Raw genomic sequence first — 22,941 nt, 5'->3', positions numbered from 1 at the left:
GTCAGCCACAAGAGAAACAGATGAACAGGCAGATGAAGCCACCCATAACATGAGGACTAGCTCCTGTGCAACAGCCAACACACTGAAGTACCAGGGTAAGCAGTTTCAGAGACTGCTGCTGCTAAGTCGCTTCTGTCGTGTCCGACTCTGTGTGACCCCATAGACGGCAGCCCATTAGGCTCCCCCGTCCCTGGGATTCTCCAGGCAAGAACACTGGAGTGGGTTGCCATTTCCTTCTCCAATGCATGAAAGGAAAAGTGAAAGTGAAGTCGCTCAGTCGTGTCCAACTCTTAGCGACCCCATGGACTGCGGCCCACCAGGCTCCTCCGTCCATGGGATTTTCCAGGCAAGAGTACTGGAGTGGGGTGCCTTTGTTCCAGAGACTACCAGCCACAAATTGAGTTCAGTTAAATCAACCTGAGAAAAACAAAGGGCATGTGCTCCAGTCCAAAATCAGATTGTGAGCTATTTATTCCAATTTTATCAAACACTGGTTTTGTGCTGTGGTATAAACTCAGCTTAGATTTGATTCCCAGCTCTGCTATCTCATTTCAAAGTTAAAGTCGCTCAGTTGTGTCCAACTTTGAAGTCCATGGAATTCTCCAGGCCAGAATACTGGAATGGGTAGCCTTTCCCTTCTCCAAGGGATCTTCCCAACCCAGGGAACGAACCCAGGTCTCCTGCATTACAGGCAGATTACCAGCTGAGCCACAAGGGAAGCCCAAGAATACTGGAGTGGGTAGCCTATCCCTTCTCCAGGGGATCTTCCCAACACAGAGTTCCACACCTAGGAACTCCCGCATTGCAGGCAGATTCTTTACTGTCTGAGCCACCAGGAAAGCCCTGAAGAGTAAACAGAAGAACTGCAAAGCATGAAGACACAAGTACTGTCACAAATGATAGTTCAATTATATTACCATTATCACCAATCACCATACAGCTGCTTCAGCTTTTAGTGGTCAGTTTACCTGTAGCTTCGAAATCTATCCACCTAGCCTGAGCAATACAGATTTATGAAGGTAGAGATAACGATGAAACTGGAAAACTATGTTTTAAATCCAAGAAGCTAACAGAGTGAGGTAGTGGGAAAAGCTCTGAATTTAAAGCCAAAATAGCTGGAGCATGAACTCTAGCTCTTCACTGTTCTTTTCTGGGCCTTGATTCTCTCACCTGTTAAGTGGGGGAGATGGTTCTAACTACTAGGGCTAAAAATACTATGAAAATGTTTCTAAAGACATTAGCTACTAAAAACAGAAGACAGCATGACATAAGATAAAAAGGTAAGGACTTATATTTTGTCACAACTCTTGGCCCTTTTGTAGCCTCAATGACCATAAGCTCCTTAAGAACCAGAACTGTCTTTTTATCCCAAGCACAGCTACACAGACATTCCATAAATGTCTGTTGAAGGAATAAAGAAATGATGAATGATGAATATCTCACACTGCCTCACAGCTCAGGCCTCAGTCTCCCCTTATTTAGAAACTTCATCAGCAGTCTTCTCCTCACCACTCTCTGATGCTGCTGCTGCTAAGTCGCTTCAGTCGTGTCCGACTCTACTCGACCCCATGGACTGCAGCCCACCAGGCTCCTCCATCCATGAGATTTTCCAGGCAAGAGTACTGGAGTGGGGTGCCATTGCCTTCTCCACACCACTCTCTACTCAACCACTTCTCTCATCATCAGTCTCTCCTCAAAACTATCCTCCCATCCTCACAGCACAATGCCAAGGGCAGACTGGTAAATGTGGAGAAAGTGCTGAGAGCTGGGAAATCAGTTTTACCACAATCATGGCAGCAAGATTAGCTCAGACAAAAACCATCAATGGATGATAAACCTCATGGGGAGCTGGATATATGCATGGTCTCAAAGTGTCTCCCCAACAGTCTGTTTATTAGTTAGTTGCAAGGGCAGACACACATAAACAGAATTACATGTTTGAGAAATCAGACAATATCTTGACCAAGTAACCAAAATAAACATCACCAGTAAGGGACAAATGGACATCACATGCCTCCAGAAGTGATACCCTATGAAGGACACATCACCACACGTGAAATTTCAATTGAGAGGATGCATAATCTGAATCTAACCATGAGGAAATACCAGATACACAGAAAACAAATAGTCTACTTTAAAAAGGGAGGAAGCAGTCTATCTGTATTATGACATTGACACTAAAAAGAGACAAAGAAAAGTTGTAGAAATGTTCTACCTCAAAGAAGAGATGAAACAACTAAATGGAATATCTGACTCTAGACTGGAGAAGGAACTGGTGAATGAAATTTTCTATTAAGGACATTATGGGATCAACTGACAGAATATGAACCACAGATTAGATAAAAAGCATTATATCAATGTTAATTTACTGAAACTAAAAACTATACTTTGGATATAAAAGAGAACATACCTATTCTAAGAAATATATACTAAAGTATTTAAGGTCATAAAGTATGTAACTTCAAATGATTCACACATGAAAAAACCTCATCTATATCTGTATACACCTAGGAAGAGAGAGCTTGCAAATGATAAAGCAAATGGAATGTTAACAATAGATAACTCTGGGTAAAGGGTATAAAGGTGTTCTTGTGTAAGTTTTGCTTTTGCAATTTTTCAATAAGCTTGTAATTCTCTCTAAACAAAAAGTTTAAAAAAGCAAAGAAAAAAGGACTAGCTTGTACTAGCAGTAAAACCAGAAAAGGTATAAAAGGTATAGAGATTGAGAAGGAAGAAATAAAACTGTCTTTGTTCAACAGATGATATTATCATTTATGTAGAAAATCTAAGAAAATCAACCAAAAACTCCTGGATATACCAGCAACAAACAAGTAGAATTTGCATTTAGAATCATAATATCATTTACATTAATGTCCCTGCAAAGTGAAATCAGTTACATCGGTGAAAGTTGCTCAGTCGTGTCTGACTGTTTGCGACCCCATGAACTACAGAGTCCACGGAAATCTCCTGGCCAGAATATTGGAGTAGGTAGCCTTTCCCTTCTCCAGGGGATCTTCCCAACCCAGGAATCGAACCCAGGTCTCCCACATTGCAGGCAGATTCTTTACCAGCTGAGCCACCAGGGAAGCCCCACATGAAATACCTGGGTATAAATCTAACAAAACAAGAAAAAGATCTACAGGAAAACTATACAACTCTAACGAACGATAGCAAAGAACAACTAAATACATGGAGAAACACCATATATTCATGGATAGGAAGATGAAATATTGTCAAGATGTCAATTCTTTCCAATTTGATCTATAGATTCAATGCAATCCCTATTAAAACTCCAGTGAGATATTTTTTGTGAACACTGACAAACTAAATAAACAACTAAATCAAAGGAGCAGAATACAGAGCTCAGAAAGAGACCACATAAGTATAGTTATCTGATCTTTGACAAAGGAGCAAAGCCCATACAACAGAGCAAAGATGGTCTTTTCAACAAATGGTGCTGAAATAACTGGATTTCATGCCAAAAAAAAAAAAAAAAGAATCTAGACCAAACCTTACACCTTTTACAGAAACCAACTCAAAATGGACCATACACTTAAAGGTAAAAATGCAAAACTATAATTCAGAGCAGATAACATAGAAGAAATCTAGGTGACCTTGGGAATGGCAACTACTTTTCAGATACAACACCAAACACTCTCTCCATGAAAAAAATAATTGATAAATTGGACTTCATTAAAATTTAAAACTTCTGTTCTCTGAAAAACAATGTCAGAAGAATGAGAAAGCAAGCCACAGAGGAAAATATATGCAAAAGACACATCTGACAAAGGACTGTTACCCAAAATCTACAAAGACTCATAAACTCAACAATAAAAAAACAAAAACAACCTGAATGAAAAATGGGCCAAAGACCTTAACAGACACCTCACCAAATAAGATACATAAGCAGCAAATAAACATATGAAAAGAGGTTCCACATCATTTTTCACTAGGGAAATGCAAACTATAACAACATGATACCGCTGCTGCTGCTAAGTCACTTCAGTCGCGTCTGACTCTGTGCGATCCCGTAGACGGCAGCCCACCAGGCTCCCCCGTCCCTGGGATTCTCCAGGCAAGAACACTGGAGTGGGTTGCCATTTCCTTCTCCAATGCGTGAAAGTGAAAAGTGAAAGTAAAGTCGCTCAGTCGTATCTGACTCTTAGCGACCCCATGGACTGCAGCCTACCAGGCTCCTCCATCCATGGGATTTTCCAGGCAAGTGTACTGGAGTGGGGTGCCATTGCCTTCTCCGACATGATACCACTACACACCTATTAAAAAAGCCAAAACCCAGAAAACTGACACCACCAAATGCTGACAAGGATGTGGAACAATTTTCATTCACTGCTAGTGGGAATGTGAACTGATACAGTCATTTTGGAAGTCAGTTTGGCAGCTTCTTATGAAATTAAACTTGTAACATAAAATGCTCTTAACATACATCGCAGGCATTGTGCTCCTTGATGTTTACTCAGAGGAGCTGTATGATTCCAGCTATGACTTTGTGGAACAGGTAAGACTTAGAAGACAGTAAAAGAATCAGTGGTTGCCAAGGGTTAAAAGACCGGGAGGTGTAGGTATAGTGCAAAGGATTTTTCAGGTAGTGAAACTACTCTGCATCACACTACACTGGTGAACACATATTATTATATGTATGGTCAAAACCAAGAATGTACAATACCAAAGGTAATTCAGTTCAGCCACTCAGTTGTGTCCAACTCTTTGTGACCCCATGAACCGCAGCACGCCAGGCCTCCCTGTCCATCACCAACTGCCGGAGTACACCCAAACTCATGTCCATTGAGTCAGTGATGCCATCCAACCATCTCATCTTCTGTCGTCCCCTTCTCCTCCTGCCCTCAATCTTTCCCAGCATCCGGGTCTTTTCCAATGAGTCAGCTCTTTGCATCAGGTGGCCAAAGTATTGGAGTTTCAGCTTCAACATCAGTCCCTCCAATGAACACCCAGGACTGATCTCCTTTAGGATGGACTGGTTGGATCTCCTTGCAGTCCAATGGACTCTCAAGAGTCTTCTCCAACACCACATTCAAAAGCATCAATTCTTCGGCACTCAGCTTTCTTTAGAGTCCAACTCTCACATCCATACATGACTACTGGAAAAACCATAGCCTTGATTAGATGGATCTTTGTTGAAAAAGTGATGTCTCTGCTTTTTAATATGCTGTCTAGGTTGGTTATAGCTTTCTTCCAAGGAGCAAGAGTCTTTTCATTTCATGGCTGCAGTCACCATCTGCAGTGCTTTTGGAGCCCCCCAAAATAAAGTCTGACACTGTTTCCATTGTTTCCCCATCTATTTGCCATGAAGTGATGGGACCGGATGCCATGATCTTAGTTTTCTCAATGTTGAGCTTTAAGCCAACTTTTTCACTCTCCTCTTTCACTTTTATCAAAAGGTCCTTTAGTTCTTCTTCACTTTCTGCCATAAGGGTGCAGGTAAACCCTAGCGTAAACAATGAACTACATTGATGATGTGTGAGAAATGTATAACTGCAGTGGAAGAAGTTGCTAACAGGTGAGGCTACGCCTTCCCAGGTGGCTCAGTGGTAAAGAAACCGCCTGCAATGATGGAGACCGGGGTTCCATCCCTTGGTCGGGAAGATCCCCGTGGAGAAGGAAATGGCAACCCATTCCAGTATTCTTGCCTGGGAAATCTCAAAGACAGAGGACCCTGGCGGGCTACAGCTATGAAGTCACAAAACAGTCAGACACAATTTAGCAGCTAAAAACAAAAATGTAAATGCAGGGGCAGAAAGTATTTGGAAAATCTCTGTAACTTCTGCTCAATTTTGCTGTGAACCTGAAGTTGCTCTAAAAACTAAAGTCTATTAAAAAAAAGTCCTCCCCTCTACCTTGAGGACAATGTCCAAATTTCAAAGCAGGGCATACATGGCCCCTTATAATCTGATCCCAAACTACACCTCTCCAGCTTGTTTCCACCATTCTCCTTCAAGAGCCTTAAACTCCAGCCTTGTGCAATTTATCTGCCATTCCCTTCTACACCTACTTACCTTTCTGCTCAAGCTGGTGTCTCCGCTTGACTCCTTTTCCTACTCTCTTCCACCTCAGCACTTAATTCAAACCATCTCTTACATTACACTAAAATGGTCTGCTGATATAGTTGCCTTAACCATCAGATTACAAATCCCTCCAGGACAAAGACAGTGCCTTATTTATCCTGTATCCTCAGAGCCTGACAAACAGCAGTAGTAGTAGCAGAGACAGTAACAGCTAACATTTCTTGAGCACTGAGCAGTTACTACATACCAAGCACCTTTGCAGGCAAACTTATGACCCACATAATTCTTTCAACAACCCTACAGGATAGGTATTATTCTGCCCTTTTGATCTGAGCCTCCCAGAGGCATAGGGAGAGTAAGTAACTTCCACACTGCCAACTAGGAAGGATCTGAGTCAGTATTTGAATCCAAGCATCTGGCTCTAGAAAACAATATTCTTCACTACTGTGGTACACACGGTAGAAACTAAAAAAAAAAAAAATCTGTTAAACAAATGACAGTGTAGAACAGAGGTGAGCACAATATTTGTGGAATGAAAATGATAGGGACAAAAAGGAAAGCAACTGACAAGCGAGGAAATGGAGGCACACAGAGGTTCAAGATGTGCAGATATACAGATAACCCAACCTTCTCACTGTGAAGTCAAGAACCAAAGACCAGAACATATGCTTTTCCCAAAGACACCTTAGTTATACTCAGAACCAGCCTTACAAGTCTTTCTATCATACCATATTAAGGAAATAATTATGTGCTTTTGAGAATTTGTAAAATCATATTCAGAGACATTCTGGTACTCCAACAATAAGAGAAGTTGGAGAAAGAAGTACACCAGAGTCTAATGCAGTATTTGGTACACAGCAGAGATTTAACATCTAATTAAAATTTTCCATTTTGTAATAGATTTTATGTTTACTTCTAAGTACCAACTTATTTATTTTTGATATAGTATCTAAAATACACTGTATATTTTACTAGTTTATTAAAGACGGTATTGATAAAGTAACCTTTTCTTGAAAACACAAGGTAAGAATAGTGAGTAGTAATTTTTAGTAATTTTCAGGTAGTTTCAAAATATCCAAATTTGTGAAAAAATGCAGTTAATGTACAATTAAGAAATTCTGCAATTCTAGTGTCCCCATTTAATACTTAGATTGATTTCTTCCAGTAGAAATACATGAATATTACATGTAAACCAGTCACTCCAGAGCACCAGGACAACTGTTATTAACAAGACAATTTTATTACTTAAATACCTTCCATGTAGGATAAACTCCATTCATGAAAACAAACCTGAAATACCTACATCATATACATGATGGGACCAACTCTAATCCATACTGAGTACAGTCCTGTCAAATATCCTAGGCCTTAAATGAGCACCCCACAGCTTACCTGCCTAGGTTGCTTTGTGATCTATTTTCAAAATGAAAAATTAGACAGTCTTCCTCATGTTGTTGCTTCTCATATATACCCTGATAGTAACATTTTAGTGGATGAAAGCCCTGCCAGTTTTCTCAATGACGTTATTCGTTAAGGTGGGCAAAATTTTAAAACACAGCTTTTTCATACTCCTAAATTATTTTCATGTTGTATTTTTTTTTAAGTTTAGTTTTCCTGTATTAGCTCTTATACAAAAAGAGACTGGAATTATGACAGGTAAAATTTCAGATCCTCTGAAAGACATAATTAGATTGAAGGAAACAAGACATATAAATTGCTAATCCCATATTTAACATAAATCAAAGGAGCTACTTTATAAATATCTGTTGAAAAAACAGATTACTCAATTAATTTCTTCCACTTCTGGACTTGCAACTATTTACTTTTGACATAGGCTAACATGGACACATGAATTACTTGTAATCCAGTAAAGCCCTTAGTTAAAAAAATACAATCATGTTAAAAGAGGACCAAGTTTTTCCAGAAAAAAAACATACTACAAAAGTCTGATTTCCATTCTCACTCATTTTTATCTTCTCTTTCTTCTTACCCAGGAAGCTACTGAAAAAAGCCAAAGGTAGCCACCACCTTCAATTTCCTTGTTTTCCCTATTATTTTCAAAAACATCTGAGGGCACCTGGTAAGATATTGTAACAACCATGGTGGGGAAAAGAGCCAATGGATCAACAAACAGATTCATCAGTACTGGGTTCTAATGCTCAGCTTTCTCAGCTTCTCAACCAATAAATGCACTTGACTCCAGTTTTTGATAACTAGTCAATGACGTCTACGGCAGTTGGCACAAATAAAATTTCTGACAACAGAAAACCCATGATTAACAGATGACTGCTGTTTTAGAAACTTGAAGAGGTAAAGAATCAAGACTTCTTAAGTGAGATATTCAAAAAAGGATAAGCATGGTAAGTACCAAGGGACAAACAGGAAGAGTGATCACTCAAATTACAGAGGGACATTCCAAAGTTTCACTAATACACACTACAAAAGGGGACAAGAGGATGCAGCCTGAGACCGCAGCCTGCGAAGCGAAGTAAGTTTAAAATACAGTCTTTCCCACATTTTACCTCTAGCCTAAAATTCCCAAAGTTGTAGGAATAATGTGTCAAAGCCCAGAGACAAGTTTAAGAAACAAATTCTCAAAACACCAAGCCAAGCAGAGTGAAACTGTTCATGGGAGTTACAGGATCTGGTCAGGTCTCTGCCACTAACAGGAAGAGCAGGGCACTCAAATCATAGTTGTTAAATTAATACTCTTTACTGACTCCTTTAGGATGGAAACAAGTGGAGGGACCAAATCTCTGGCCAGGGGAATAGTTCACCTCTGAGGGCTTCAGATTTTGCATCTATAAAATTCTACGATTCAAAATTCATGCTTTGATTTTAAAATAAGATGGAAAACAAGGTAGTTGTTGCTTAGATGCTAAATTGTGTCCAACCGTCCCCATGGATGTATAGCCCACCAGGCTCCCCCGTCTATGGGACTTCCCAGGCAAGAACACTGGCGTGAGTTGCCATTTCCTCCTCCAGAGGATCTTCCCCAATCAGGGATCAAACCCACAGCTCCTGCATTGCAGGCAGATTCTTTACTGCTGAGCCACCAGGGAAGCCAGAAAACAAGGTCAGGTAATATTAAACCAAAAAGGTATAATACAAATATGTTTTTGAAAAAAATCCCAATGTCAAGTTTCCCTTCTCCATGTGCTCCCCTACAAATATAATCTAAGAACCCAACTCCTAAAATACAAGACATTTAAAAAAACTTTCACGGAGACATTACTGATGCCATTAAACCTAAAGATATAAAGCCTAAACTGTTTCAACCCCTCTCTTAACATAGATCTGTCTTGTTTCTCTAAATCACCCCTAGTTTGTACCTGCACTCCTTAGAGCACATTAAAAATGACAAGTATTTCTTTTTCCTCCAGTAGTGATATGTCTACTGATGAAAATACACATATTATCAAAAATATACATTTGGAAACTATGAAAACCTAATTTTTTTCTTAATTTTATTACTCATTCAGGCCCAGCTTACTAGTTTCAATTCTGCTCTTGCTCTATTTCCAGTCAGTTTCACTTCTGAATTTTCTGCCACAAAGCTAAGAATTGTGACCCAGTAGATAAATTTTAAAGTTAACACTGAATAAGAACACAGCTTTTCTTTTCAAAGGAAAATTAAACATTTTCATCAAAAAAAAAAAAAAATTAAAACCTTAAAATCCTAATGGCATTTTATCATATAAAAATAATGATTTGGGGATGCTGGTATTTTGTTTCTGAAGCTTTCTCACAGTTTTGTTTACAAAAAGCAAAGCAGCTCAAAAATTGCCATCATTTTCTTATACAGCTATATAACACAACTATATACTTATTTCTGAGTCACGAGGAAGGAGCTCAACAAATATTTGTGGAAGGAATAAAAATACATAACATTGCACAGGGCATATGTTCCCAGTAAGATACAGTTTTCTCTCTGCCTTCAGTGGCCTTGTAAAGGAAACAGATCTTTTGAACACATAATAAGAAGATGATTAAATCAGACAGACAAAAGATATCTAACAAACAGAAACATCAAGGGAAAATAAATATATCACACACAGCTAAATTAAGCTTCTAGCATTTTTGCTTTTAGCAAAATCTTGTGCTTCCAGCATTTTTTCTTGTATGTATTTCAATCCAATTTCCTTCCTTTCTTTAGGGCTGTTAAATTCTTCAAAGGGATGATTCATATACAAATAAAATTTTAAAATAAAAAGTATACTGAGCTCCTATTATGTAATCAGCACAGTGCTATGTACAGATGCTGTGGGAAATAAAATAAAAAGCATGATTATCTCAAACCTTGAGATAACTTCAAGCCTCTGTTTTTAACCAGAACCCTGCAAAGAATAGGTATCTATGGTAAGTGGGAATCAAAGACCTAACCTGAAGTCCCTGTGGTGACATCCTGTGTGACTCTGAGAAAGCTACCCAGACTTTAGCTTCCTCATCTGTAAAAGGAAGTGGGTAGTGGTAGGACTCTCCCATGCAGAAGAATTCCAAATAATTTATGTAGATACTTTGCCCTCAAGGACGGGGAGCATCAATTCCCACTCCTAAAGTGTGGACTGGATACAGTGACTTCCTCCCAAAGAGGACAGCATCGAGGAACCAGTGGGAAAGAGTAATCTCACAGCGGAGAAACCTGACAAAAAACAGCCTCAATGGTGATGACAAAGGTTAACATCAATAGGGATAAGTCATGTTAATAGTATGTACACTTGATACAATAAGATGAAAATGGCACTTTATCTATCCAGGCTATCTCCCCAATCTAATCATGAGGAAAAAAAAAAACAAAACACCAAATTCCCATAGAAAGGCATCCTACAAAATACCTCAGAAGTACTCAAAACTATCAAGGTCATCAAAAAGAAGTCTGAGGAACTGTTACAGCCAAGGGGAGACTAAATACAATGTGGTGTGCACGACGAGATCTTGAAAAAGTGTATTCAGTTCAGTTCAGTTGCTCAGTCGTGTCCGACTCTTTGCGACCCCATGAATCGCAGCACGCCAGGCCTCCCTGTCCATCACCAACTCCCAGAGTTCACTCAAATTCACGTCCATCGAGTCAGTGATCCCATCCAGCCATCTCATCCTCTGTCGTCCCCTTCTCCTCCTGCTCCCAGTCCCTCCCAGCATCAGAGTCTTTTCCAATGAGTCAACTCTTCACATGAGGTGACCCAAGTACTGGAGTTTCAGCTTTAGCATCATTCCTTCCAAAGAAATTCCAGGGCTGATCTCCTTCAGAATGGACTGGTTGGATCTCCTTGCAGTCCAAGGGACTCTCAAGAGTCTTCTCCAACACCACAGTTCAAAAGCATCAATTCTTCGGCGTTCAGCTTTCTTCACAGTCCAACTCTCACATCCATACATGACCACAGGAAAAACCATAGCCTTGACTAGATGGACCTTTGTTGGCAAAGTAATGTTTTTTAATATGCTGTTGAGGTTGGTCATAACTTTCCTTCCAAGGAGTAAGCGTCTTTTAATTTCATGGCTGCAGTCACCATCTGCAGTGATTTGGAGCCCCGAAAAATAAAGTCTGACACTGTTTCCACTGTTTCCCCATCTATTTCCCAGGAAGTGATAAGACCGGATGCCATGATCTTTGTCTTCTGAATGTTGAGCTTTAAGCCAACTTTTTCACTCTCCTCTTTCACTTTCATCAAGAGGCTTTTGAGTTCCTCTTCACTTTCTGCCATAAGGGTGGTGTCATCTGCATATCTGAGGTTATTGATATTTCTCCCGGCAAACTTGATTCCAGCTTGTGCTTCTTCCAGCCCAGCGTTTCTCATGATGTACTCTGCATATAAGTTAAATAAGCAGGGTGACAATATACAGCCTTGACGTACTCCTTTTCCTATTTGGAACCAGTCTGTTGTTCCATGTCCAGTTCTAACTGTTGCTTCCTGACCTGCATATAGGTTTCTCAAGAGGCAGGTCAGATGATCTGGTATTCCCATCTCTTTCAGAATTTTCCACAGATTAGGTAAACACTAAAGATCCATCAACAGATGAATGGGTAAACAAAATGTAGTATTTAAACACAAAGGAACACTAGTCAGCCTAATTCTGTCACATGCTACAACATGGATGAATGTTGAAAACATTATGCTGAATGAAATAAAAAAGCAAATATTGTATAATTCCCTTATATGAAGAACGTAGAATAAGCAAATTCATAGAGACAGAAAGTGGAACAGAGCTTACCAGGAGCTGGGGGAAGGAAGAACGGGGAGTTGTTTAAAGAGTACAGTTTCTGTCTGAGATGATGAAAAATTCCAGAAATGGATAGTAGTGATGTTTGCACAACATTGAGGATGTACTTAATGCCACTGGATTACACTTAAAAATGATTACAACAGAAAAATCATGTATATCTTACAACAATTTCCTTTTGGGATCATTTTTATGTGGACCACTTTCTTATTATAAATTTTATTTATTTTTAATTGGAGGATAATTGCTTTACAATATTGTGTGGGTTTCTGCCATATACCCACATGAACCAGTCATAGGTATACATGTGTCCCCTCCCTCTTGTGCCTCCCTCCCACCTTCCCCACATCTTACCCCTCTAGGCTGTCGTCACAGGGCACCAGCTTTGAGCTCCCTGTGTCATACAGCAAATTTCCACTGGCTATCTAATTTTGCATATGGTAATGTATATGGTTCCCTGCTACTCTCTCATTTCGTCCCATCCTCTCCTTCCCCCACTATGTCCTGATGTGGACCATTTGTAAAGGCTTTTATTGAATTTGTTACAACACTGCTTTGTTATGTATTTTGGTTTCTTGGTCTCGAGTCACGTTGGGTCTTAGCTCCGCAACCAGGAATGGAACCCTGCTTTGGAAGGCAAAGTCGTAACCAACGGACTGCCAGAGAAGTACCTTCAGCCAGGGAAATCCCAATACAATTTTTTAAATGACAGAAATTTGATAAAATAAAGGCCTTAGTTAATAATAACATATCGATACTGGTTCTTCAATTGTAACAAATGTATCATATTAATGAAAGATGTTAAGAATAGAGGAAAATGGGTATACAGTATGAAACTTTCTGTACTATCCTCAATTTGTCCCTAAATCTAAAATTGTTCTAAAAAAGAAAATCTATTTTTAAAAATTCAAGGAAGCACTGATATATAATAGCATTAATAATAATATATAACAGCACTAATATACCCCACTTCCTTCCAAAAAATGCTCTTCAAATGAATGAAAGAACACAAGTAAGTAATCAGAAAAATTAATGCCAGGGACATAAACAAGCAAGTAGCAAAAGAAAATGCTACACAGATCTATTCAAAAATATTGAAACTCAGACTCCCCTGGTTGATCAGTTAAGAATCCCCTGCCAATGCAGGAGACACAGATTGGATACCTGGTCCAGGATGATTTCACATGCCTCAGAGCAACTAAGCCCATGCACCACAACTACTGAGCCCATGGGCCGCAAAGAAGCCTGTGAACCCTAGAGCCCATGCTCCACAAGAGAGAAGCCACCGCAATGAGAAGTCTGTGCACTGCAACTAGAGAGCAGCCCACACTTGCTGCAACTAGAGAAGGCCTGGGTGCAGCAATGAAGACTCAGCACAGCCAGAAATAAATACGTAAAAATTTTTTTAAAAAACATGGAAACTCATAGGGTTGTTTAAGGATAAATGAGTTCATTGTCCCCTTCTCCTCCTGTCCTCAATCTTTTTTGAGGGCAGGCGGAGAAGGAGGGCAACAGAGGATGAGATGGTTGGATGGCATCACTGACTCAATAGACAGGAGTCTGAGCAAAGTCCGGGAGAAAGTGAAGGACACAGAAGCCTTGCATGATGCAGTCCACAGGGTCACAAAGAACTGGACATGACTCAGCAGGGAACAACAACAAAACTTTGCGTAGTGTTTGCATACAATAAATGAAGCTACTAAAACATCAATAATTAAAGAAACACAAATCTAAATAACAAAAACGTGTGTATGTATTATATGAGTGGTATATATGTGCATATTTATATGTGTAAGTGTGTGTATACATATTCTTCAACTGATTTCCAAGATACCTGTATATGGATACTCACTGCAACAATGTAACACAGAATAACTGGAAACAGATCAAAAATCTATTAATGGGGGTTAAACAAACATCACCAGTCACTTAGTAGCTCAGTCCACTCTTTGAGATCCCAAGGACTCTAATCTGCCAGGCTCCTTTGTCCATAGGATTTTCCAGGCAAGAAGACTGGAGTGAGTTGCCATTTCCTTCTCCAGGGGATCTTCCTGACCCAGGGATCGAAACCTCATCTCCTGCATTATAAGGCTGATTCTTTACCACTGAGCCACCTGCTGCTGCTGCTGCTAAGTCGCTTCAGTCGTGTCCAACTCTGTGTGACCCCATAGACGGCAGCCCACCAGGCTCCCCCGTCCCTGGGATTCTCAAGGCAAGAACATTGGAGTGGGTTGCCATTTCCTTCTCCAATGCATGAAAGTGAAGAGTGAAAGTGAAGTCGCTCAGTCGTGTCCGACTCTTAGCGACCCCAAGGACTGCAGCCTACCAGGCTCCTACGTCCATGGGATTTTCTAGGCAAGAGTTCTGGAGTGGGGTGCCATTGCCTTCTCCGACTGAGCCACCTGGGAAGGCCCTAAACAAACATAACTAAACATTATTATACAAAAATGTGGTAGATGAAGGTATACTGACCACGACAACTAAGAAAAGTAATAATGAATTGTAAAGTTATTTTAATGGAAGGGATTAAACTAGGTTAAGACTATACCTATATGCAAAATGTTTATGTATGTGGTCACTACTATGTACATGTATGTGCTTAGTCGCTCAGTTGTGTCCAACTCTTTGTGACCCCATGGACTGCAGCCCACCAGGTTCTTCTGTCCGTGGGATTCTCCAGGCAAGAATACTGGAGTGGGCTGCCATGCCCTCCCTCAGGGGATCCCCCAGGGGATCATCCCAACTCAGGGATCGAACCCAGGTCTTCTGCATTGCAGGCGGATTCTTTACCATCTGAGCCACCAGGGAAGCCCTAAACAATCACTAAAGAGCCTCCCCAGCTCTAAGTATCTGAGGAATGTAGTTAGGTTATACCCAAAGGAGGAAGCCTTTGGGGAGGAAAGAAACGCTCTCAAACTTTCAAGGACATTATAAATACCTCTATAACAAAACACAAATTTTTATTTCAAAATGCCTAAACCTAAGGTATGAAGGAATTTATTCTTCAGATGAGCTTATATTCACTAGAAAATTACAAACCTCAACCAAAAATTAAAAAGAAAAAACAAGTCTTCAAAATGCATGACTAGTTCATGCTTAAATACAGGTAAAGTAAGATCATAAAGAAGCAAAAGAAGAAAAATTAAGTAGCAGTCCCATCTGACACAATTAAGTAGCTATTATGCACTGCAGTTAGTACTCATACATATAAAGGTTCAGGATTTCTGCAGAGTTAACTAGATTTTTTTTTTTTTTTTTTTTAAAGAAAAGTGGATCAAAGTAAAAATTATTAGTTAGGTCTTATAGTTTTGTGGGCTTTCTTTGAGCCAAAACAAAACAAGTCTTTTTTCTGGAGGCAGATTGGGGGTACAGGGAGTCCAATACTTTGGGAACTAATATACAGTAAACTAATATTTTAAACAATACAGCCACTACAATCAATGGTACTTAAGGAAGACTGAGATGAGATAAATCAGTAAGTAATAGAAGGGATACACTCTCAGTTCAGTTGCTCAGTTGTGTCCGATTCTTTGTGACCCCACGGACTGCAGCATGCCAGGCCTCCCTGTCCATCACCAACTCATGGAGTTTACTCAAACTCATGACCATTGATTGAATCGGTGATGCCATCCAACCATCTCATCCTCTGCTGTCCCTTTCTCCTCCTGCCTTCAATCATTCCCAGCATCAGGGATCACATGCACTATACAGTCCATGGAATTCTCTAGGCCAGAATGCTGGAGTGGGTAGCCTTTCCCTTCTCCAGGGGATCTTCCCAACCCAGGGATCAAACCCAGGTCTCCCGCATTGCAGGCGGATTCTTTACCAGCTGAGCCACAAGGGAAGCCTGGGATATTCTCTATCCTAAAACAAAAATATATCCTAGAACTGTAGTTTTCAACCAGAAGTAATTTTTCTCCCTATGAGACATTTGACAACATCTAAAGACAATTTTTGATTGTCAGGCCTGAGATGGTCCTGCTGGTATATTTCGGGTAGAGGCCACAGAGGTGACAAAATACTTTATAGACCCACCAACCAACCCAAATGTCAACAGTACTGAGGTTGAAAAACTCTGCCTTAGAAATAGGCTGGGGATAGTGGGGAGAAACCACTGAATGTATGCTTGGAAATAATCAATTTTATCGTGAAAATCTTAAATCAACAGGATCTTTTTTATGTTTAAAGATACTGACATCTTATCAAATAGCATGTAATCTATTAAAATGACACAATTTTCAAAGTGTTATTTAAAAGAAAGTTAACTGGATTTCCAATTTATCTAAAGCTTTGAAATTCTGCAAAAGCCATAGTATTATTGTTAATAATAATACTAAAAAATGTTTTTACATATACACACATTCTCTGACTCTCACAAACAATATTGGGCAAAAGAATAATACCTTTTTGTGTGATTCCATTTATACACAGTTTCAAGAATAGGCAAAAACTTTTCTCTTATACATCAGAACAGTAGTTCCTTTGGAGAGAAAGGCAGACACGAGAGAGGACGTGAGGAGGACTTCTGGGATGGTAATAATTTTGTATTTCTTAATCTGGGTAGCACTTACATAACTTTGTTTGTTTTGTGACAATTCATCATGCTGTGTACTAATAACTGGTACACTTGACTGTATACTGATAACACTTTAACAAAAATGTTTACTTTTTTAAATGTTATATATTTATATCCTAAAATCTTGAGCATTTTGACTCAGAAAGCAAAATTAATGTCAAGAGCAAAAGTAAAAGTGCTTTTGCTGTACAGGCTGCCTTCCAAGAATTCAAGAAGGATGACACCCCCAGAAAGCTGTAAATAGCATACTCAGTGATCATACAGCATTCAGCCATACACTTAAGCCACTATATATCCCTTGGCACAAACCCCAAAACTGGACAAATGCTTACAAATGCAGTTGGATTTATTCCATGGGCAGTTTGTTTGGATTATTTCCCCCAACGTTAAACTGGGAACTGTTATCAGAGAACAGGCTCTATGAAACAAATGACGCTTTCTCTTTCCTAATCCCACAGTTTCCCAAAGCTCTCCCAAACTAAACCTCTCTTGGCTCCTCCTTCAGGATTTCTGCACCCATCACTGCCTCTCCCAGTATCCACTCTCACAATCCACCAACACACACACATACACACAAAACACACACAAATTCACATTAATGCTCATTCCAGAGGCTAGTCTCCCTCTCCCCTAGAAACCTTGTAAATACAATCCAAACTTCACTACCCTCAAATTCATATTCTCCACAAACTTCCTTCCCAACAGCACCACAAAACCAGGGTCCATGCTCTCCCAGTATCTTAAATCCTCTCTCCCACCGCACTAAAAGCCCTTGCTTCTGCAAAGAACTCAGCTCCATGGCCACCGCTGTAGCTCGGATCTCCACCTTTCTTGCCCTTTAGCAGCCTCCACATACCCACACTTTCCTGTATTCAAATCCAGCCCATCTCCCGTCCACCCTCTGCCCCCAACCTCTGTTCTCTTCTGTCTGACTCTTTCCTAAGACAGTGATGGGAAGTTGGAGGAGGGGTGTGGAGGAAAGTACTCTGTTCCACGTGAAAACAGTGGAGAAAAGATTGTTCAAGTCTGCAGCACAACCACCACGTGCAGGGACTACAGTCTGAGGCTGGATTCTGAAACCCGGCCTCAGCAATTACTAATTGCAAAGCTTTGGGCAGGCGATTTTACATATTTAAGCCTCTGTCTCCAGAATTACAAAATGGAACTAATAAAAAATAGCCACCTCCCAGAGTTGGGAGGTTGAATCAACTCCCCGCCAGCTGAGCACTTGGCACAAACCCAACACGGTAGACTCTTAACAACTGGCTATTTTTCTTAGGTCCTCTTTGTGGATGGGGGAAAATGAAAGGTACTTTCGTTCAGTCTCTTAAATGCCAAACTTCCTGCAAAGTCTCTTCCTGGGGGATAGCAAGAAGGCAGGGGAAAGAAGTACTCTGCAGATAAGTCTGTGATACAAAGAGTTTTGTCAGGTCCCCAAACTCGGTGTTCTCTCTTTATTATCTGCTTACAGAGCGGATCCAAATTGGATCCAAGAAGCTCTGCACGCCTTGGTAAAGGATAGGGAAGGCGTGAATGTGTACTGTACGTTAAATGTTCTTTCTTCCACAGTTACTCTTTTGAAGGAACGTAGCAGCACCCTTCAAATTGCTAAAGTGCCTTCTTTGGGGGGTCGGAGAATAGGAAGGAAACCCGAAATCCCAAAGGATTTTTCTTGAGAAATTTATAGGAGTACTTCATAATAAGGAGAGATTAAAAACAAATGCGGGAAACCTCATTTCTCCCGCAGCAGAGAGCACCAATCAATTTGTCAGCAAGTAAATGAGTTAAAAATGAAAAAGCGCTTTCCCCATCTCTCCTGGGATACCAGGCTTCCCCGGGTCCCTTCCCAAGAGGGATAAAGCGGAGGGTCTGCGCCAGGGAATCCCCAGCTCCCTACGGGGGGAGAGGCGGGGCCCGGGGAGTTTCAGTGGGTCCCTTCCCGTCTCTTCCCAACCCATCTCCTGTAACGGGATGTCTCCTGGGACTTGAAGACCCCCCAGAGATTCGGCCATCCCTGGATCCCTCCCCTCCCAAGACCTCCGGACAGCCCTCCTCAGTCCTCGGAGTTCTCCCCGGCCAATTCTCCCCGTCTCCCGGCTGGCACTGGGTCAGCCCGCGGCCCACGGAGATCCCTCACGGGCCTCCTCCCGACCCCTACAGAGCGCCGCGAGCCCGCGGGGTTACCTGCTGAGACGGCAGCTCCACATGCAGGGCCCGCGCGGCAGAACCTGGAGGCAGCGCGGCGGCCGGGCCCGTGGGCGGCGGGGGGAGTGGGCCCCCGACCGACGCTGAAGCGTTCATCTTGACCCAGGGGCCGCCAAGCGGCGGGACAGACGCTCCTCCGGCATCCGCCACAACCGCCGAGTCACGACCCGCCGAGACCCTGTAGTCCAAAAACCAACCAACCTAGAGGCAGGACCGTTCTACCCCACCTCCAGCCGCCGCCGCTGGCTAAGGAAGAGCCATATTACTGCAGTGCAACCCCCACCACCCGCTGAGACCTGGATTGCCTATTGGTTCAGCTTCCATGGGGGCGGGACCAAACGACAAAAAGAGGACGCGCTATTGGGCAGAAGATTTGTCCGTCGCCAGCAGAAATAGACAGGGGGCGGAGGGACCCAGGGATGGCCTAAATTGCGTCTGTCAAACCGGGGTGAAACCTAGGGCGTTGCTTCTTTTTTCCCCAGTCTAATTGGTTCTCTCACTACCACAGGGCGGGGGCTCCTGGAGGAGCCGCAAGGACCATTGCTCGAGGTCGCCGTCAGTTGTCAGTAAAGGAATAGAGGGGCGGAGTCCGACTAGGTAGACCGGCGCCTGGGCTCCGGTGTCACGTGCAGGAGGCAGGAGAGTCACCTGATTAGTGAGAGTCAGTTTTGGGAGCCACTTCCGCCCTAACCTAGTTGCCATGGTAACCGGCCTCCCTAGGAGGGCGGGGACCCATTTGGCGCCAGCAGGGGCGCGATGGTCTCTGTGTCTGTAGTTGAAGATTCCCTGAACAGTCTTTAGGGGCTTCCGCCAACGTGTGAGGATTGAAAAGGAATACTTTATGGTTCGGCAGAAAGCCACCACGCAGGATGCCCTGAGACCAGAAACTTGTCGGGCAATGCCGCCAGCTCCACCCACGACCAATTCCTACCCATAAGTCCCCGCCCCTCCGCATACTCCACTATCTGGTAGGTTGAGGCAGGCACCCAGGATGCTGTTTCACTTATGTGAGTGGGTTGTTTATGCTTTCCCTGGAAAGCCTTTGCTATGTTCTTTGCTCCTCCTGACTAATGCTTACTTAGCTATCAAATTTCATCTTGTGTTGGGATCCCAAAAGGCTTCTCAGACTCACTCTGGGACCCTGCGTTAGAAAACTTGCCTCTACCACATTCCTGATTATTCTGTTGCATTCAATTGTATTTTAATGTGTGTAACACATTTGGACAGTCACACATACCCTTCCCGCAAACACACACTGTTAATTTCTCAAGCAAAAGAACCTTCTCTGATTCATTTCTGGATTCCCAGTACTTAGCAGAGAATCAGGACATGGGTTTTTGAAGCGAAGGCACAATTTAAATGAAACCTCTTCCGTGAAGACCTCCTTGGATTATAATGATAACATCTATAGAATTGCTCGGAGAAGGCAATGGCACCCCACTCCAGTACTCTTGCCTGGAAAATCCCATGGACCGAGGAGCCTGGTAGGCTGCAGTCCATGGGGTCGCTGAGAGTCAGACACGACTAGGCAACTTCACTTTCACTTTTCACTTTCATGCATTGGAGAAGGAAATGGCAACCCACTCCAGTGTTCTTGCCTGGAGAATCCCAGGGACAGGGGAGCCTGGTGGGCTGCTGTCTATGGGGTCGCACAGAGTCAGACACGACTGAAGTGACTTAGCATAGCATAGCATAGAATTGCTTCTATAATAAATATCGAGTCATTCTTCAGAATAATGATCTTTTACCTCCTTTGCGAATTTCTCCAACATCCTGACTGATACAACAGAAAGAACAGAGTATTTTAGGCTCAGACACAACAGGAATCAGAAACTTAGAATCCTAGCTCTTCCAGCTCTATGTTCCTAGGTAAGCCAGTTAGTTCCCTTTCTCAACTTTAGTTTTCCCATTTGTAAAATAGTAACAAGTTTGCTTCGGAGAAGGCAGTGGCACCCCACTCCAGTACTCTTGCCTGGAAAACCCCATGGACGGAGGGCCTGGTGGGCTGTAGTCCATGAGGTTGCTAAGAGTTGGACACGACTGAGCGACTTCACTTTCACTTTTCACTTTCATGCATTGGAGAAGGAAATGGCAACCCACTCCAGTGTTCTTGCCTGGAGAATCCCAAGGACGGGGGAGCCTCGTGGGCTGCCGTCTGTAGGGTCGCACAGAGTCAGACATGACTGAAGCGACTTAGCAGCAGCAACAAGGTTACTTTGAGGAGTAAATAAGCCATTGTAGACATAGTGTCCACTGTGGGACCTGGCATATAATAATTGCACTAAAAATATTTAATAAGATAAGCATGCTATCTTTCAAGGGTATTTTGGGGGAATGTTCATATTGTTTTATATCCTTTTTAACAACTATAGAATGTATGGTAATGTTGCCTGAAGACACTTTGGATCTGATCCCAGAGATGGCTAATATATGTCACACTGTCTCCTGTTCATGCAGTCAGGTGTTTGTTGAGAAGGTAGTAATTGAGAAATCCCAAATCGCATCAGGTTCCACCATCTGCTGGAATTTCATAGAAGACATTTGTCTGTTTCCAAGCTATATTAGTTTCCTAAAGCTGATGTATCAAATTACTACAAACTGGGTAGCTGAAAACGACAGAAAGTTATTCTTTCACAGTTCTAGAAGCCAGAAGCCCCAAACCAAGGGGCTTAGTGCTGGGTCTGAGAAGGGAATGTGGGAGCCAGAAGAGACAGTCAGATTTCACAGGTGAGATGACATTTAACCTGGGTATTGGAGGACCAATATGAGTTCACAAGCAGGGACGGACGAAGGGATGTTTCAGTAGAGAGAGCAGGAGTGATTTCCCACAAGCCTTTACTCTGCATGAGGCAAATTACTGGATACCAGAAATACAGAACTGAAGTAAATAACCCTTCACAGACGTTTCCATCTACCTGCCACGAACTCCAGGAGACCTGGCACTCACCCCTAGGGACATGGCATAAAACTGAAATAGCCTGATGAGTACGTGTTCAATGAAAGCTGCCTATCATTACTTTTATGTGGACTATTCATTCTAAAGACTTGTATTATTTTGGGTCTTACTCCATCATATGGCTGTACTTGTTTCAACATTAAAATATTTTCACTCACTTAGATTCGAGTTAGTATAACATTTATAGAGTGTTATTTATAGTGTTATATAGTAGAGAAACAAGTATTCAAGTAAAAGGAGCATGAATTTAAAAGGTGGCCAAATACAGTATACATGCTATGGTAGAAGAAACATCAAGGTCAAGTGGCAATGGACTACCAGGCTCTGCAGGGGCTGATGGGCAAGGTCAGAGCAGGCTTCACAAGGTCTTAAAGGTTGATTAGAAGTTTGATAGGTAAACAACAGACGGTTAGAGCCATTTGGTTCAGGGATGGCTCCTGTTTTAACAACTAACTAGTACCATGCTGCTGCTGCTGCTGCTGCTGCTGCTGCTAAGTCGCTTCAGTAGTGTCCGACTCTGCACGACCCCATAGACAGCAGCCCATCAGGCTCTGCCGTCCGTGGGATTCTCCAGGCAAGAACACTGGAGTGGGTTGCCATTTCCTTCTCCATTGCATGAAAGAGAAAAGTGAAAGTGAAGTCGCTCAGTCGCCAGTCACGCCGGACTCGTAGCGACCCCATGGACTGCAGCCTACCAGGCTCTTCCATCCATGGGATTTTCTAGGCAAGAGTACTGGAGTGGGGTGCCATTGCCTTCTCCGAACTAGTACCATGTTGGGTACTAAAATCAAAATGTCAGTTTGTAGAACCAAAAAGCCAAACTTGTCCCAATACGCTTTGCATCCTCTTCCTCCACCCTCTTCATTCTCCAGATCTCCTGGGTGTGATGCATTAGGTAAATAAGTGCAAGACATAGCAGATTGGTATTTCTGTGTCTTGAATCT

General features: G+C 42.0%; 1 protein-coding gene across 3 annotated transcripts in view; it reads right to left on the bottom strand.

Moving 5' to 3' along the window:
• UVRAG (UV radiation resistance associated) overlaps positions 1–19,315 on the bottom strand; it is a 328,758-nt gene extending 309,443 nt beyond the window's left edge. For 2 of the 3 annotated variants that reach the window (XM_015474813.3, XM_059874961.1), the window contains exon 1: positions 19,021–19,315. In XM_015474813.3, the coding sequence (XP_015330299.1) occupies positions 19,021–19,043 (23 nt within the window). In that variant the 5' untranslated portion in view covers positions 19,044–19,315. The remainder of the gene's footprint in view (positions 1–19,020) is intronic. The other variant, NM_001193026.1, reaches the window with a different exon arrangement.
• Between the last annotated feature and the right edge of the window lie 3,626 nt (positions 19,316–22,941).

Source organism: Bos taurus, chromosome 15 (genome assembly GCF_002263795.3).
Source record: "Bos taurus isolate L1 Dominette 01449 registration number 42190680 breed Hereford chromosome 15, ARS-UCD2.0, whole genome shotgun sequence".
In the NCBI taxonomy this organism is placed as follows: domain Eukaryota; kingdom Metazoa; phylum Chordata; class Mammalia; order Artiodactyla; family Bovidae; genus Bos; species Bos taurus.
This window is presented reverse-complemented; position numbering and strand designations above follow the sequence as displayed.